The sequence below is a fragment of the Gordionus sp. m RMFG-2023 genome, unplaced genomic scaffold, assembly GCF_954871325.1.
Source record: "Gordionus sp. m RMFG-2023 unplaced genomic scaffold, tfGorSpeb1-WG-v2 contig_309, whole genome shotgun sequence".
NCBI lineage: Eukaryota > Metazoa > Nematomorpha > Gordioida > Chordodea > Parachordodidae > Gordionus > Gordionus sp. m RMFG-2023.
The window spans coordinates 9,209-27,318 of NW_027051036.1; the positions used below are offsets into that span (position 1 = coordinate 9,209).

Genomic DNA, 18,110 nt, shown 5'->3' on the forward strand with positions numbered 1-18,110 from the left:
TTTATTTTGTATGCATAATATAATAAATGACAAAATATGAAATTCATAATAATTGTTCAGATTTAACAAATTTTAAAAAGAATAATATATAAATATAAAACCGGCCCGAAATTGGGGGGTATGGAGGGAGGGGCGATGCTCCCCATAAAAATTTTTTTTAGAAGAGCCCCATGAGATTGTAAAGGCTAGCGACGCCCCTGAATTACTTCTCTGTTTAATCGTATGTAATAAAAAATTAAATATTTATATCTATATCATATAATTCAAACAAATAACAAAAATCGGCATTAAAGTTCAAGCAGATCTTTTAAGGATTTTCAGCCTGGTCAGGAATATATTTTACTATGAACTAATTTTGGCTCAAATTTTTATTTAGCCAAACCCAGTCACTATCTATTGTCCACCGGGAAAAATAGTTAGCATTTTGACATTTTTTTAAACCAGTTCAGGCCTATTTAGGCCGTGCCCATCTTTAAATTTATATTCGTAATTAAAGCGATTAATTTTCATTTACCACATTCTGTTAGATTTAGACTCTGTAAACTTAATCACGTCTTTTCCTTTTATTTAAAGGTAATTTTCCAATTCAACTAGCTTCCTATCCTCCTTTATTTCAATATGGGAAATCCCTAATTTATATTTATGTTAGAATAATTTTATTTTTCATTTTATTCTAGTGATTTAAGAATTTTTTTTAATGTGCATTGCTATAAGGAATTATAAACCATTCCAAAAAATAATTATTATAAATGTCAGCCAAAGATCTTTTCGCATTTAGGAAAATTCTCTCTTCTCATTCCAAGCTGACGATATGGTCATTAAAATATCATGAAGAGTCTTCCATTACAAAGCTTTTAACACACTATTATGGCTTTCCCATATTGAAAATTTATATAAACAAATGAAACTTGAAAAACTAATTATTTAATTTATAAGAATGAAACTGAAAAGATTTTATTAATATTTTTACCCTTTATTTTTAGATAATGTATTAAACAGTGGTTCGGACATAAAAATATACAATTCAATTATGAATATAACTTTATATCCAAGATTAATCAGATTAATACATTGAATATTTTTCTCAGTATAAAACAATATTCTTATTATATAAAATTTGATCCAGTTGATAAGCAGGTGGGAGGGGAAATTAGTTGTAAGATCCAGAAGAATGCAAGCATGTTCTGGACGATCGCGATGAGTATACTCGATGTTGAGTGAAAATAACTTGGGAGAAAGATGTTGCACACTAGTTTATAAATTTATTTTAGATTGATTAAAATTATATATATATAGGAAAATTATGTTATTTTTATTTATTAATGTATACGAAATAAAAATATAAATTTTAAAATTAGATTAATATAGTGATTTTACAATTGAAAATTGTGACCGACTTTCAAAATATTGTTCAACAAAGAAAATTTGAGAATAATAAGGATTGGTTATAGTTTTAAAATTTATAACTTTTTAGCACCCTGAATTCAAATACCAGATTCTGATATGTGATAAAGATGCTCCTGATAAATTCAAAAGGGTTAGTCATACAGCCAAGGCTATATGTTTGGCGGGTGAATTTAGTGATCAGATTAGTGGATGGTCTAGTGCTTGGAATTCATATCCAAAAAAATAGAATTTATCTTAAGATAAATATTTTATTTAAGACCGACTCAGAATTAGGCATTGTCTAGCCAATTTATTATTCGGTTCGGATCGTATTTAATTTATCAAAATTAATTTTTATTAATAAAATAAACTTTAGGTATAGGTTATATAGTTATTTATTTTAATTCATTTAGCTTTTACGAAAATAGAAAGAAGAAAAAAAATGTAATAACTTTAATGATACGAAAATTATAAATATAAGATAACGGAGATTATAGAGATGTAATTCATCATTTACAATTGTGGGTACGATTGTTTAATTTGTCCTTTGGTATCGATATCCGTCAGCGGGTTTGAAATTAACTTGGGAACATGCTGTCATCTTCTATTCACTAATATACTAGCTCAAGCCAACATTAGACCTATCTAGCCTATAGTTTCTATGGTCAAATATTTAAATATTTTTAAAGAATATGAATCTAACCATAGTCGAATCATGTAGCAAGATGAATACTAAAAATCTGACATCTTGAATCAATTTTACCAATAACAAAGTAACTAATTAGAAGCCAGAAAAAAAAACTATCATATCCAGCCACGTAAATACAGACATGTTTCTTTGAAACATCAACTCTGAAAACTCACATTAATGATTAGTAAGTATGGCATTTTAGTGCTTTAGCCTGTCGGTATATAATTTATAGAAAAAACAATTATTGCTAAGAATAAAAATAACCCCTAAAAAATCAGAAACACATAAATCCAATGAGGTGAGTGGTTTATTGTTGGCACCTTGAATAAATTCTGGATACGTTGCCAGTATTTCTTATAAAAATAAGATCATCAATAAACAGCGGTGTCACATATGCAGCGTTCTAAAACGTGACTTTTATTGGGAATGGGTAGGGAAGGAAGGGGGTAGACATTAAGCTATTTTTAGAAAAGTTTCAAATATATAAAGGGATTATACGTTTTATTTGAATACAAGTATATTTAAAGTTTAAATAATAAGCATTTTTTTCGAATAAAACGATTTCGATATAAAGGCTTGTAATATTCATATTTACATCTCGGATTGACAGAATCAGAAATATTATATACAACAAAAATATATGTTGTATAAAATACAATTATTTCTAAAATAGAATGACTAAAATTAAAGCTCTAAAAAAATAAAATTGTGGAATGCCTCTTATAAATTTTATAAATCTGAAGGAATATTTTGCAACACTAAAATTAATTGTAGGTATGAATCTGATATAAAAAATTGTGTTTTAGAATACAAGCTCCTACAACTAAATGAAAATATTGTAGATAATATGTATAGAAAAATAAATATATCTTTCGACTATGTTAGAAACAATTAACTCTAAAAACGAAAACGTATAAGTTCAACATTTTATCCGCTGGTAGCTGCTTAATACATCATGTTTAATAATTGATTATAAATTATGACGCATGTGTAATTTAAGCGTTATCACGGAAAATATAATTAAAAGATTTGATATATTATCGTAAACAATAATGATTCATTAAAATACGTCAATTTTAAAAATTTCAATCTTTAATACGTATTATTATATCAAGGAATCTTAACTCCAAATTTGATCATTATAAACTATTTTTAAATTTGTTTCAAAAAAAAATTATATGATGAAGAATATTTTAGTTGACTTATGTTTAGGTAAAATGAAGGTTGATACTGCACCAAAGAAAGGTACAATTTAATCGTATTCCTTAGTTAAATTCCATTTTTTTTATTGCACATTTTTTAGATAATAAAAAGGTTAATGTGTGGTCTCGTGTTAGAAAATGTTTTGGTTGCAGAAGAAAAGAAGGTATCAGGCCTGATGGCCTAGTCATTAATGCTTTAATGAACGACGTGAGGGAATACCCTATTTTCAAAAAGTGTTTTGAAAATAGGGGTATCGGCAAGATGAATGTTTGTGAAGATGGGGTAGAGGGGGTTGTCAGAGGTATGTCAGTTAATCCCTGTAAGGACAACCTTTCTTACCCCATCTTCAAAATGTGTCCTCAAAAATTGAAGGTGGAGGATAATATTATTGATCCTGTTGAGGATGTTAAATATTCTTCCAAGGATGATACAAAAATAAAACCCATTTGCACAGATTACGATTTTGTAAAGCTAATAGGCCAGGGTGGAGCTGCTAAGGTTTTCCTTGCCCGTTCCAAAACAAATGGGAAGGAATACGCCGCAAAGGTGATTCGGAAGCAATTCCGTGACGATATAGAGGTTTGCATTAAATCATTTAATATTTATATGCTGTTTAATAATATTTCTAAATTGTGCTTATCAAGTTCTTCTTCAAAATTTTATTAATGTCTAATAACCATATAATATTTAAGCTTTATAGTTACTAACCTCCATTCTACATTTGATTCGTATTATTAAATATTGACTATATTTTTTATAAATAGGATGCCTACAGCAAAAGGCTAATTCATAGAGAAAAGTTAGTTTTCGATAAAACTAAAAAACTCCCATTTATGGTTGAGTTATTCGCCTACTACCACACCCCTATGAAGTATGTATTTTATACTTTAATATAAGTTTATATATTTATAAAAATATTTATTAAATTGAGAATATAAAAATATTTTAATAATTAAAGATAATTATTTATCTATTAATTTACAGTTACGCCTTCATCATGGAGTACGTTGACGGTGGAGACCTCCATCGTCACCTCCGACATCAACCTAACTCTACACTACCCGAGCACCATGCTCGTTTCTATGCGGCGGAGATAACCTTAGCACTCCACCACCTACACAGTAGAGGTAACATTTTTATAGTAAAATTATTTACCAATTTTGGAATTAAAAATAATATTTTTTTTGTTAATTTTATTAAAATTTAATATTTTTCTACCCAGGAATCATCCATAGAGACGTTAAACCGGAAAATATTCTATTGTGCTCCGATGGCCATATCAAACTATCTGATTATGGCCTATGCACGGTAATAAATTTTTTATCTCAATAAAATTAATAGCACAGAAACGTTAGGAATAAAATTTTAGAACATAAAATAGATAAACTGAGCGCTCATATGTGTCCAAATAGATATATAAATATAACATTAAAGAAGATTGTATAATTCAGTATCTTTTAACACTGGGCTTATGATGCATTTTCTTTGAAATTTTGAGGGAGTTACTAATAGGGATACTATCTTTTACAACATACATCCTTATGATTGAATCCTTTATTTCAGTCATCGAATCATGAAGTTAGGTATAACGAGATTGCTCTAGATGAAGGGTCTAACAGACAATCAAAATCATAATTTCTGGCAATATTTTTAAATAACAGGTTCTGTTCTGCCCGTTTCTCAAAATCTTTAAAATGTTTATAAGAAATAAGTCCATAGGCTTTGAATATAATATTCAGCAATAACTTACAGTTTAATAATTTGTATTTTATTATATTTAAAAAAATATATAAAAATATTAATACTAATATTTTCCCATATCCTTATTTTTTAAAAACCTTTTATTTTTTAAAATTAATTTCATATCAATTGCCAAATTAAATCTTCAAAAAAAAGTAGATAGTAACGAAAATATTATTCGAGCTAAGGTATGTGCCAGCTCGTATTAAAATTTAATTTATTTTTTAAGTTTCCACTGGCTGTGCTCACGGCTCAGCCTTACACGGCTCAACCAAGTCTTAAATTCGATTATCAGAAATGCACAAAATATATATAGAAATAATTAAATAATATTAGTAAACTTTAGAAAAATAAACTCCATCCATTTAATTTTTAACATATTTTTATTTGGGGGTTTATAGTTTAAATTATCTTAATAGGTTTTAGATTTTTAAAATAAAGATAAGAATATATGTTTGTAAATTGATTCCTCTTTGAAATATATTTATTTTATTTTAAAAAAATATAATGTGATATAGCCATATTTATAATTTTTATAAGCGTTTGAACTTGTTTAAAACGATATGAAAGTATTTACAGCCTTATTTTATTAAATTGCAATAACACCCACGTATTTTTGTTTAATCACGCCAACCTCCGAAATTCTATGCCACCCTTGTAGCATGAAACCACTAGTTGGTACCACAAAAATAACATGTTCCAGCTTAATTTTGACCTAGAACTAGCGGGTTGAAATGCACGCACTGATTCTACTAGGCCATAGAGGCTAGAAAGCACAATCATTTTGTTATTGTAAAATTAGGACTCTTTGAATATTTTAATTAACACATTCGAAATCGGTTGAAAACTATACATCATTGCCAGTTTTAATTTTATCTATTAAAATGTTTCATGTACACCTTCTTTATGGAAACGGTTAATAAAATTTAAATTTTGTATTTAGCTTTCTCGGTTTCCAATAATTAAACATTCCAATTTTAACTTGGCAAAAATTTCCCACTAAGATTTTCCAAAATATAAACATTTTCTTAGATAATCAGTAATTTTTTAATATTAAGAATAAATTTTCTGATATATTTTTCAACTTCTCTTATTTACTTTAATACATATACGGTTATATAAAAAATAATCTAGGATATTCTACCAAGTTTCATCGAAAGACGAAAATCTCTGCGAGTCGGGACTGTCTACTACAAGGCACCCGAAGTTTCATTCGATCCATATTATAGTAAACATTGCATTTTATCCTTTTATTTAACAAAAAAAATTTCTATTTCTAATAATAAAATATATCGTAGAGCTAGTATAACTTCTGGATTTAGTAAGAAAAAAATCATAATATTTACATAATTAAAATATATTTTAAAAATGTCGTTATCTAAAATTTTAAAACTATTTATTTACTTAAAATTGAAAGGCTATAGCATAGATTGGTGGGCCTTAGGGGTAGTTTTGTACGAAATGTTGGTTGGCAAACTCCCCTTTGGCCTAGAAGCCAAGCCCTCTCACAACGATGACCACTATCGTTTACAAGGTTCAATAATTACTTATACTTTAATGAAATTTGATAAAAAATATTTAAACTCAATAAATTATCATTGAATATCAAAATTTAATTTCCAATTATAAAGAAAATAAATAAATTTAATATATATTTTATTTTATTTAGCTAAATATGGAAGGGTGAAAATCCCTATATCCATTTCCTTCAAAGCCTCCTCCATCATCAGAGGATTCTTGACAGAGGTTTGATATAAATAATTAAATTTTATTTTAAAACATTATATCAGTAAAATTCAGATGAACGATAAAATTAAGTTTATTTTCTAAATATGCTTTAAGAAATTAAAAAATTTTCTGAATTTAAAACTGAAAAAAATCTAATGTTAAATTTTTAAACTTTTCTAGTGATGTATTTTTGATATGTTTATTCGTATATTAAAATAAAAGCTTATTATTTATTTTTATTAAAGTTTTCATAAACAAATTTTTAAAAAATTCAATTTATAACTGCCTTAACTCATAAATATATGCATCATATATAATTGATAGGATCCCAAAAAAAGATTAGGAGGAGATGAAAATGGGTTTTCCAATATAAAATCACACCAATTCTTCAAAACAATTGAGTGGAATCTGGTAAAATTACATTGCTTATCTTTTTGAGTTTCATTATTTATTTATATGTTTTTTTTAACCTTTTAAGCTGGAAGAAATGAAATTGACACCCCCCTATAAACCTGAAACATTGTTGCACCCGCAACTATAGGGGGGTTTGGAATGCTTCCACACGTCCAAAATGATAGTTCTCATACTTAGGAATTTCGAGGAATGGATTAATCCCAGTGATAGTATACCCATACAGTACAAATACAATCCTAGGATATTAAATGAACCCAATATTCCCTCAAATATTAGACAAAAAATACTCTCCTAAAATTCTTATCGACGATTCAAAATCACTATTAGAAATAGGATAACAATACTACATTAATTATAGAGCGAGCTTTAAAGAACTTTTATGAAAATTTTTTACATCTCATAGGACCCTTTTTACTGACGGAAATAGATTACTGAATGACGTAATCTTGGTTAATACTGCCATAAATAGCTTAAATGGCGGTTATTACAACCTACTATTACATCAGATGCCCTATTGAGAACTCAGAAATTCGCGGGCACCAGATTATATGACATCTTTGCAGACTGTTAAGAAAAACTTAAAGGCTAAAGCACGAAAGAAAGGGATTCCAATATATAGTATTTGACGGAAGATGACGATAAAGTTGGGCCCAATAAGAAAAAAAAGAAATAAATTGGGGGAAAAGTAAAAATAAGGAGCCTCTTAGATAGTACTGAAGCTTCAGATTATTTGGAAGATTGTCAAACATCGTGTGACGATGGTATACATCCTATTTATTGGTTAATATAGATTGTTTAATTTTGATTTTTTTGGCATTGTCTTAATTTAAAAAGTGATTTTTTGTTTATTATCGATATATTAGATAAAGATGATGAAAAACTTAAACCGAAGAAAAAAAAGAGGGATGAAGAGTTAATTTTTTAGCTGTATTTTATCTATAAGGATTTGTTTGAATATTTAGAGAGATTGTATTATATAAAATTTAACATTTTGTATTATCATATAATTCTAAATTATATCCTAGTGAGAATAAGACTGACTTTGACATAAAGCCACCAGCGATAAAATCTCTGGCTAAGTCAAAACCTTCAGAACTAGATATCCCTATAAAGAAGCAAGGCCTAGTTACTCATATAAGCCATTATAGAGAAATCGGAAACTAATGCTAATAATAGAAATCTTCCAAAATTAATGCATGACGATGATACTACTCCAAAAATGATATCGGCGAAGCTCTCATCCTACGTATCCTTTCCATCATCTAATAATACTCAATTCAAGATAGCCAATGAAACAGAAATACAAACTTATTAACCACCCTTCCTTCACCAGATAGCAATGCGACGTGATCAACAAATCGAAGGAATTAGAATATTTTAAAATTAAAAACTCACAATATTGATAACAATTTTGTGATAAAAACGTCTTATTTATTGAAATCCGATCAACTTTCCATTATTATATTTTCAGCCAAAATTGGAACGTTAGTTTTGATTACATTTGATTTAGTATAGTTTTTTTTAACTGGAACACGCAAAATGCTTTATAATCACATTTATAACATCGATTATGATTGATTAAAGAAGCTTATAAAGTTTTTATAAGCAGATAAGGCATGTGTCACAACGTGTCATTCATATTGATTATTGAAAAAATTACATAATATATAAAGAATGTTAATATTATGTCTAATAAATGTAATGTATCAATAAATGTCGAAAAATATTTTTCTTGATATACATATTACTTTATATTTTTATAATAATTATCATTATTGAGGAATATTTAACGGTTTATATTTCCTTTTAGTAGTATTATTTTTGAATAATATTTTTAAAAAAATTAGGCATTTTCATCGGGTAAAAAGATTTTAAAAAAATCCCCATTAATTATTTAATGATATCTTAAATATTGATTAAAATTTTCAGCGAAGTGAAGGTGGACATTCATAATAATTCATTGCTAATAACAATATTAAAAAATTATTTCAAAATAATTTAAACTTTACTGTTTAATCGTTTGTAATAAAAAATTATTTATAACTATAGAATACAATTAAAACAATTAATATATAACAAAAATCGGGGTTCAACGCAGATCTCTATAAATATTTTTAAGCCCGATGCATGAAACTCTTATGGTAACTTGTAAAGTTCTTAGTTTATGATTAAAATTACATTTACTGATTATTTTAAAAAGTTTATTATTTTTTAAAAATTATATATTTGCGAACAAATGACTTTCTCTATATTGTATTAGGTGTTTCTATTTTTAGTAATGTTCGCCAAATATTGTTTAAGAATTGGCGATATTTTTTTACTTAACCTTCTAAAAAATAATAATTTTTAAGTTCACTAAAACACAGGTACAATTTTAACAAAAATTAGTAACAAAATGTAAATCTTTTTAATTTTGAAATAATTCTAAAATTAACAATTTGAAAATAAAAATTACTACAGTGGCGTCGCTAGGGGGAGGGCGCCGGGGCTAGAGCCCCCTGAAGCAAAAAAAATTTTTTTTTAATGGAATCTTAACCCCTTGAACTAAAATAAATTATTTTGATTGCCCCCTGAAAGATTTCTTTTATAATTCTAAAGAAAATAGATTTAATTTTATTATTTACAAATTAATAAGATTATCTAAATATTTATTAAATGAATACTATTTTAAATATTAGATTAAATTAATACATATAAATTATAGCTAGCAATCAAATTTTGTGTTAAAAATAGAATATCAATATCACTCACTTAATATTAATTTATCATTAACAGTTGAAGCTTAATTGGCTATTATTATTTAAATTATTTTATAACCTTAATTAAATAAATATAATCATTTATTAATTGAAAACTAAAAATTTAATATTGTAATTAGCAGAGTTCAAAATAACTAATCAACTATATTTATTTTTAAAATTTATTATCATACCTATTCCTAAGAATATTTTCAAGGTCCAAATAAGTATATTAAAAAGTAAGAAAGTAGACATATAGTTAAGATCCTCTATTATATACAGTTGTTTATAAAATATTAGATAAAATGCCACTTTTATCGACGTATTTGACAGTTATAATATACTACAGCTAATATTATAATGAATTTTACTAATAAATGCTTTTGATAATAAATATAGTAAAAATTGCCTTCAAGTTTTTAACGCCATCTATTTAGTTATAAATATTTTAAAAATTAAACGTTTTATTATTCATCTTAAAATGGATGTAATAAATTTGATATCTTTTCTTTTCATTTTTACGTTATGAAATCTATTTTTTTCTTTATCAAAAAACAGTTTATAGTTAAATATTTAATAGAAGTTTTTGATATTTTTACAAATTACTATTATTTTAAGATATAATATACCAACTAGAGGTGGTGCGACAAAATCTTAATTGTTTTATCATATCATTCTGGTCCTTATTTTATAGTGTCAAAATGTTTCATTTCTAATATGGCATCCTTGCCGTGTTTAAATAACTCAAGGCCTCAATATATTTGCACAATTATTTCTTCAAAAGAATTTAGTGTTTTTATTTTATCAATTTATCCAACATAATAAATTCTGATACTAGCTTACATCGTGAGTGTCATGGCCATTACTGCAAATTAACCAGCATCTATTATTTGTGTGGGTATGTAATTTAATATTATTACTACAGCTGCTGAGAACATATGATTGCATATTTTAGATATGCAGTAATGGTCAACTGTGCAGTCGTTTATATATCATTAAAAATGGAAGATAATCTTTTAGAAATTTATAATCTCACAATAATTTTCTTGATTACTTATCTAGCTGCCATCATACGCTCTAACCACTATATAGTTTTATGATTTGGATTGGTCGTTTATATTCTCTTCTTCAAGAATTGTTAATTTAGTAAGGCCTATAAATTTTTTCTTATTAGTCCATTCTATAAAACATTGATGGTAACAGAAAGTTATATTAGTTTCATGACCTTTTGTCAATGTAAGTTGCTAAGAATTATATCTTATGTGGTTTTTAAAAACCATTATCAATTGAGGCATATGTATGAATTAATTAACCTTTTTTATCACTTGTAATTCTTTAGACGCATATATCAGCAATCGAAAATATTGTATACTATAATAAATAGATTTTGTATTAAAAAATATTATCTTTATAAATGTCTTGTATTGTTTTAATTGTTTATATGCCAATTTATTTTGTATGCATAATATAATAAATGACAAAATATGAAATTCATAATAATTGTTCAGATTTAACAAATTTTAAAAAGAATAATATATAAATATAAAACCGGCCCGAAATTGGGGGGTATGGAGGGAGGGGCGATGCTCCCCATAAAAATTTTTTTTAGAAGAGCCCCATGAGATTGTAAAGGCTAGCGACGCCCCTGAATTACTTCTCTGTTTAATCGTATGTAATAAAAAATTAAATATTTATATCTATATCATATAATTCAAACAAATAACAAAAATCGGCATTAAAGTTCAAGCAGATCTTTTAAGGATTTTCAGCCTGGTCAGGAATATATTTTACTATGAACTAATTTTGGCTCAAATTTTTATTTAGCCAAACCCAGTCACTATCTATTGTCCACCGGGAAAAATAGTTAGCATTTTGACATTTTTTTAAACCAGTTCAGGCCTATTTAGGCCGTGCCCATCTTTAAATTTATATTCGTAATTAAAGCGATTAATTTTCATTTACCACATTCTGTTAGATTTAGACTCTGTAAACTTAATCACGTCTTTTCCTTTTATTTAAAGGTAATTTTCCAATTCAACTAGCTTCCTATCCTCCTTTATTTCAATATGGGAAATCCCTAATTTATATTTATGTTAGAATAATTTTATTTTTCATTTTATTCTAGTGATTTAAGAATTTTTTTTAATGTGCATTGCTATAAGGAATTATAAACCATTCCAAAAAATAATTATTATAAATGTCAGCCAAAGATCTTTTCGCATTTAGGAAAATTCTCTCTTCTCATTCCAAGCTGACGATATGGTCATTAAAATATCATGAAGAGTCTTCCATTACAAAGCTTTTAACACACTATTATGGCTTTCCCATATTGAAAATTTATATAAACAAATGAAACTTGAAAAACTAATTATTTAATTTATAAGAATGAAACTGAAAAGATTTTATTAATATTTTTACCCTTTATTTTTAGATAATGTATTAAACAGTGGTTCGGACATAAAAATATACAATTCAATTATGAATATAACTTTATATCCAAGATTAATCAGATTAATACATTGAATATTTTTCTCAGTATAAAACAATATTCTTATTATATAAAATTTGATCCAGTTGATAAGCAGGTGGGAGGGGAAATTAGTTGTAAGATCCAGAAGAATGCAAGCATGTTCTGGACGATCGCGATGAGTATACTCGATGTTGAGTGAAAATAACTTGGGAGAAAGATGTTGCACACTAGTTTATAAATTTATTTTAGATTGATTAAAATTATATATATATAGGAAAATTATGTTATTTTTATTTATTAATGTATACGAAATAAAAATATAAATTTTGAAATTAGATTAATGTAGTGATTTTACAATTGAAATTTGTGACCGACTTTCAAAATATTGTTCAACAAAGAAAATTTGAGAATAATAAGGATTGGTTATAGTTTTAAAATTTATAACTTTTTAGCACCCTGAATTCAAATACCAGATTCTGATATGTGATAAAAAGATGCTCCTGATAAATTCAAAAGGGTTAGTCATACAGCCAAGGCTATATGTTTGGCGGGTGAATTTAGTGATCAGATTAGTGGATGGTCTAGTGCTTGGAATTCATATCCAAAAAAATAGAATTTATCTTAAGATAAATATTTTATTTAAGACCGACTCAGAATTAGGCATTGTCTAGCCAATTTATTATTCGGTTCGGATCGTATTTAATTTATCAAAATTAATTTTTATTAATAAAATAAACTTTAGGTATAGGTTATATAGTTATTTATTTTAATTCATTTAGCTTTTACGAAAATAGAAAGAAGAAAAAAAATGTAATAACTTTAATGATACGAAAATTATAAATATAAGATAACGGAGATTATAGAGATGTAATTCATCATTTACAATTGTGGGTACGATTGTTTAATTTGTCCTTTGGTATCGATATCCGTCAGCGGGTTTGAAATTAACTTGGGAACATGCTGTCATCTTCTATTCACTAATATACTAGCTCAAGCCAACATTAGACCTATCTAGCCTATAGTTTCTATGGTCAAATATTTAAATATTTTTAAAGAATATGAATCTAACCATAGTCGAATCATGTAGCAAGATGAATACTAAAAATCTGACATCTTGAATCAATTTTACCAATAACAAAGTAACTAATTAGAAGCCAGAAAAAAAAACTATCATATCCAGCCACGTAAATACAGACATGTTTCTTTGAAACATCAACTCTGAAAAACTCACATTAATGATTAGTAAGTATGGCATTTTAGTGCTTTAGCCTGTCGGTATATAATTTATAGAAAAAACAATTATTGCTAAGAATAAAAATAACCCCTAAAAAATCAGAAACACATAAATCCAATGAGGTGAGTGGTTTATTGTTGGCACCTTGAATAAATTCTGGATACGTTGCCAGTATTTCTTATAAAAATAAGATCATCAATAAACAGCGGTGTCACATATGCAGCGTTCTAAAACGTGACTTTTATTGGGAATGGGTAGGGAAGGAAGGGGGTGAAGGAGACATTAAGCTATTTTTAGAAAAGTTTCAAATATATAAAGGGATTATACGTTTTATTTGAATACAAGTATATTTAAAGTTTAAATAATAAGCATTTTTTTCGAATAAAACGATTTCGATATAAAGGCTTGTAATATTCATATTTACATCTCGGATTGACAGAATCAGAAATATTATATACAACAAAAATATATGTTGTATAAAATACAATTATTTCTAAAATAGAATGACTAAAATTAAAGCTCTAAAAAAATAAAATTGTGGAATGCCTCTTATAAATTTTATAAATCTGAAGGAATATTTTGCAACACTAAAATTAATTGTAGGTATGAATCTGATATAAAAAATTGTGTTTTAGAATACAAGCTCCTACAACTAAATGAAAATATTGTAGATAATATGTATAGAAAAATAAATATATCTTTCGACTATGTTAGAAACAATTAACTCTAAAAACGAAAACGTATAAGTTCAACATTTTATCCGCTGGTAGCTGCTTAATACATCATGTTTAATAATTGATTATAAATTATGACGCATGTGTAATTTAAGCGTTATCACGGAAAATATAATTAAAAGATTTGATATATTATCGTAAACAATAATGATTCATTAAAATACGTCAATTTTAAAAATTTCAATCTTTAATACGTATTATTATATCAAGGAATCTTAACTCTAAATTTGATCATTATAAACTATTTTTAAATTTGTTTCAAAAAAAAATTATATGATGAAGAATATTTTAGTTGACTTATGTTTAGGTAAAATGAAGGTTGATACTGCACCAAAGAAAGGTACAATTTAATCGTATTCCTTAGTTAAATTCCATTTTTTTTATTGCACATTTTTTAGATAATAAAAAGGTTAATGTGTGGTCTCGTGTTAGAAAATGTTTTGGTTGCAGAAGAAAAGAAGGTATCAGGCCTGATGGCCTAGTCATTAATGCTTTAATGAACGACGTGAGGGAATACCCTATTTTCAAAAAGTGTTTTGAAAATAGGGGTATCGGCAAGATGAATGTTTGTGAAGATGGGGTAGAGGGGGTTGTCAGAGGTATGTCAGTTAATCCCTGTAAGGACAACCTTTCTTACCCCATCTTCAAAATGTGTCCTCAAAAATTGAAGGTGGAGGATAATATTATTGATCCTGTTGAGGATGTTAAATATTCTTCCAAGGATGATACAAAAATAAAACCCATTTGCACAGATTACGATTTTGTAAAGCTAATAGGCCAGGGTGGAGCTGCTAAGGTTTTCCTTGCCCGTTCCAAAACAAATGGGAAGGAATACGCCGCAAAGGTGATTCGGAAGCAATTCCGTGACGATATAGAGGTTTGCATTAAATCATTTAATATTTATATGCTGTTTAATAATATTTCTAAATTGTGCTTATCAAGTTCTTCTTCAAAATTTTATTAATGTCTAATAACCATATAATATTTAAGCTTTATAGTTACTAACCTCCATTCTACATTTGATTCGTGATATTAAATATTGACTATTTTTTATAAATAGGATGCCTACAGCAAAAGGCTAATTCATAGAGAAAAGTTAGTTTTCGATAAAACTAAAAAACTCCCATTTATGGTTGAGTTATTCGCCTACTACCACACCCCTATGAAGTATGTATTTTATACTTTAATATAAGTTTATATATTTATAAAAATATTTATTAAATTGAGAATATAAAAATATTTTAATAATTAAAGATAATTATTTATCTATTAATTTACAGTTACGCCTTCATCATGGAGTACGTTGACGGTGGAGACCTCCATCGTCACCTCCGACATCAACCTAACTCTACACTACCCGAGCACCATGCTCGTTTCTATGCGGCGGAGATAACCTTAGCACTCCACCACCTACACAGTAGAGGTAACATTTTTATAGTAAAATTATTTACCAATTTTGGAATTAAAAATAATATTTTTTTTGTTAATTTTATTAAAATTTAATATTTTTCTACCCAGGAATCATCCATAGAGACGTTAAACCGGAAAATATTCTATTGTGCTCCGATGGCCATATCAAACTATCTGATTATGGCCTATGCACGGTAATAAATTTTTTATCTCAATAAAATTAATAGCACAGAAACGTTAGGAATAAAATTTTAGAACATAAAATAGATAAACTGAGCGCTCATATGTGTCTAAATAGATATATAAATATAACATTAAAGAAGATTGTATAATTCAGTATCTTTTAACACTGGGCTTATGATGCATTTTCTTTGAAATTTTGAGGGAGTTACTAATAGGGATACTATCTTTTACAACATACATCCTTATGATTGAATCCTTTATTTCAGTCATCGAATCATGAAGTTAGGTATAACGAGATTGCTCTAGATGAAGGGTCTAACAGACAATCAAAATCATAATTTCTGGCAATATTTTTAAATAACAGGTTCTGTTCTGCCCGTTTCTCAAAATCTTTAAAATGTTTATAAGAAATAAGTCCATAGGCTTTGAATATAATATTCAGCAATAACTTACAGTTTAATAATTTGTATTTTATTATATTTAAAAAAATATTTAAAAATATTAATACTAATATTTTCCCATATCCTTATTTTTTAAAAACCTTTTATTTTTTAAAATTAATTTCATATCAATTGCCAAATTAAATCTTCAAAAAAAAGTAGATAGTAACGAAAATATTATTCGAGCTAAGGTATGTGCCAGCTCGTATTAAAATTTAATTTATTTTTTAAGTTTCCACTGGCTGTGCTCACGGCTCAGCCTTACACGGCTCAACCATGTCTTAAATTCGATTATCAGAAATGCACAAAATATATATAGAAATAATTAAATAATATTAGTAAACTTTAGAAAAATAAACTCCATCCATTTAATTTTTAACATATTTTTATTTGGGGGTTTATAGTTTAAATTATCTTAATAGGTTTTAGATTTTTAAAATAAAGATAAGAATATATGTTTGTAAATTGATTCCTCTTTGAAATATATTTATTTTATTTTAAAAAAATATAATGTGATATAGCCATATTTATAATTTTTATAAGCGTTTGAACTTGTTTAAAACGATATGAAAGTATTTACAGCCTTATTTTATTAAATTGCAATAACACCCACGTATTTTTGTTTAATCACGCCAACCTCCGAAATTCTATGCCACCCTTGTAGCATGAAACCACTAGTTGGTACCACAAAAATAACATGTTCCAGCTTAATTTTGACCTAGAACTAGCGGGTTGAAATGCACGCACTGATTCTACTAGGCCATAGAGGCTAGAAAGCACAATCATTTTGTTATTGTAAAATTAGGACTCTTTGAATATTTTAATTAACACATTCGAAATCGGTTGAAAACTATACATCATTGCCAGTTTTAATTTTATCTATTAAAATGTTTCATGTACACCTTCTTTATGGAAACGGTTAATAAAATTTAAATTTTGTATTTAGCTTTCTCGGTTTCCAATAATTAAACATTCCAATTTTAACTTGGCAAAAATTTCCCACTAAGATTTTCCAAAATATAAACATTTTCTTAGATAATCAGTAATTTTTTAATATTAAGAATAAATTTTCTGATATATTTTTCAACTTCTCTTATTTACTTTAATACATATACGGTTATATAAAAAATAATCTAGGATATTCTACCAAGTTTCATCGAAAGACGAAAATCTCTGCGAGTCGGGACTGTCTACTACAAGGCACCCGAAGTTTCATTCGATCCATATTATAGTAAACATTGCATTTTATCCTTTTATTTAACAAAAAAAATTTCTATTTCTAATAATAAAATATATCGTAGAGCTAGTATAACTTCTGGATTTAGTAAGAAAAAAATCATAATATTTACATAATTAAAATATATTTTAAAAATGTCGTTATCTAAAATTTTAAAACTATTTATTTACTTAAAATTGAAAGGCTATAGCATAGATTGGTGGGCCTTAGGGGTAGTTTTGTACGAAATGTTGGTTGGCAAACTCCCCTTTGGCCTAGAAGCCAAGCCCTCTCACAACGATGACCACTATCGTTTACAAGGTTCAATAATTACTTATACTTTAATGAAATTTGATAAAAAATATTTAAACTCAATAAATTATCATTGAATATCAAAATTTAATTTCCAATTATAAAGAAAATAAATAAATTTAATATATATTTTATTTTATTTAGCTAAATATGGAAGGGTGAAAATCCCTATATCCATTTCCTTCAAAGCCTCCTCCATCATCAGAGGATT

The 18,110-nt window shown here is 26.8% G+C and overlaps 2 protein-coding genes across 2 annotated transcripts; both read left to right on the forward strand.

Annotated features, from left to right (window-relative positions):
• Positions 1–3,294: 3,294 nt before the first annotated feature.
• LOC135930689 (protein kinase C zeta type-like) lies at positions 3,295–7,457 on the forward strand. Its single transcript, XM_065467498.1, has 10 exons — positions 3,295–3,322; positions 3,381–3,859; positions 4,045–4,151; positions 4,265–4,407; positions 4,503–4,588; positions 6,155–6,248; positions 6,438–6,554; positions 6,690–6,766; positions 7,073–7,159; positions 7,290–7,457. Exons 1-10 carry the CDS (start codon positions 3,295–3,297, stop codon positions 7,455–7,457), a joined length of 1,386 nt encoding a protein of 461 aa, XP_065323570.1.
• Positions 7,458–14,650: 7,193 nt separating this feature from the next.
• On the forward strand, positions 14,651–17,908 carry LOC135930690 (protein kinase C zeta type-like; the record flags this gene model as incomplete). Its single annotated transcript, XM_065467499.1, has 7 exons — positions 14,651–14,678; positions 14,737–15,215; positions 15,399–15,505; positions 15,619–15,761; positions 15,857–15,942; positions 17,509–17,602; positions 17,792–17,908. Coding segments are annotated over exons 1-7 (1,054 nt in total), but the record flags the coding sequence as incomplete, so codon positions are not given.
• Between the last annotated feature and the right edge of the window lie 202 nt (positions 17,909–18,110).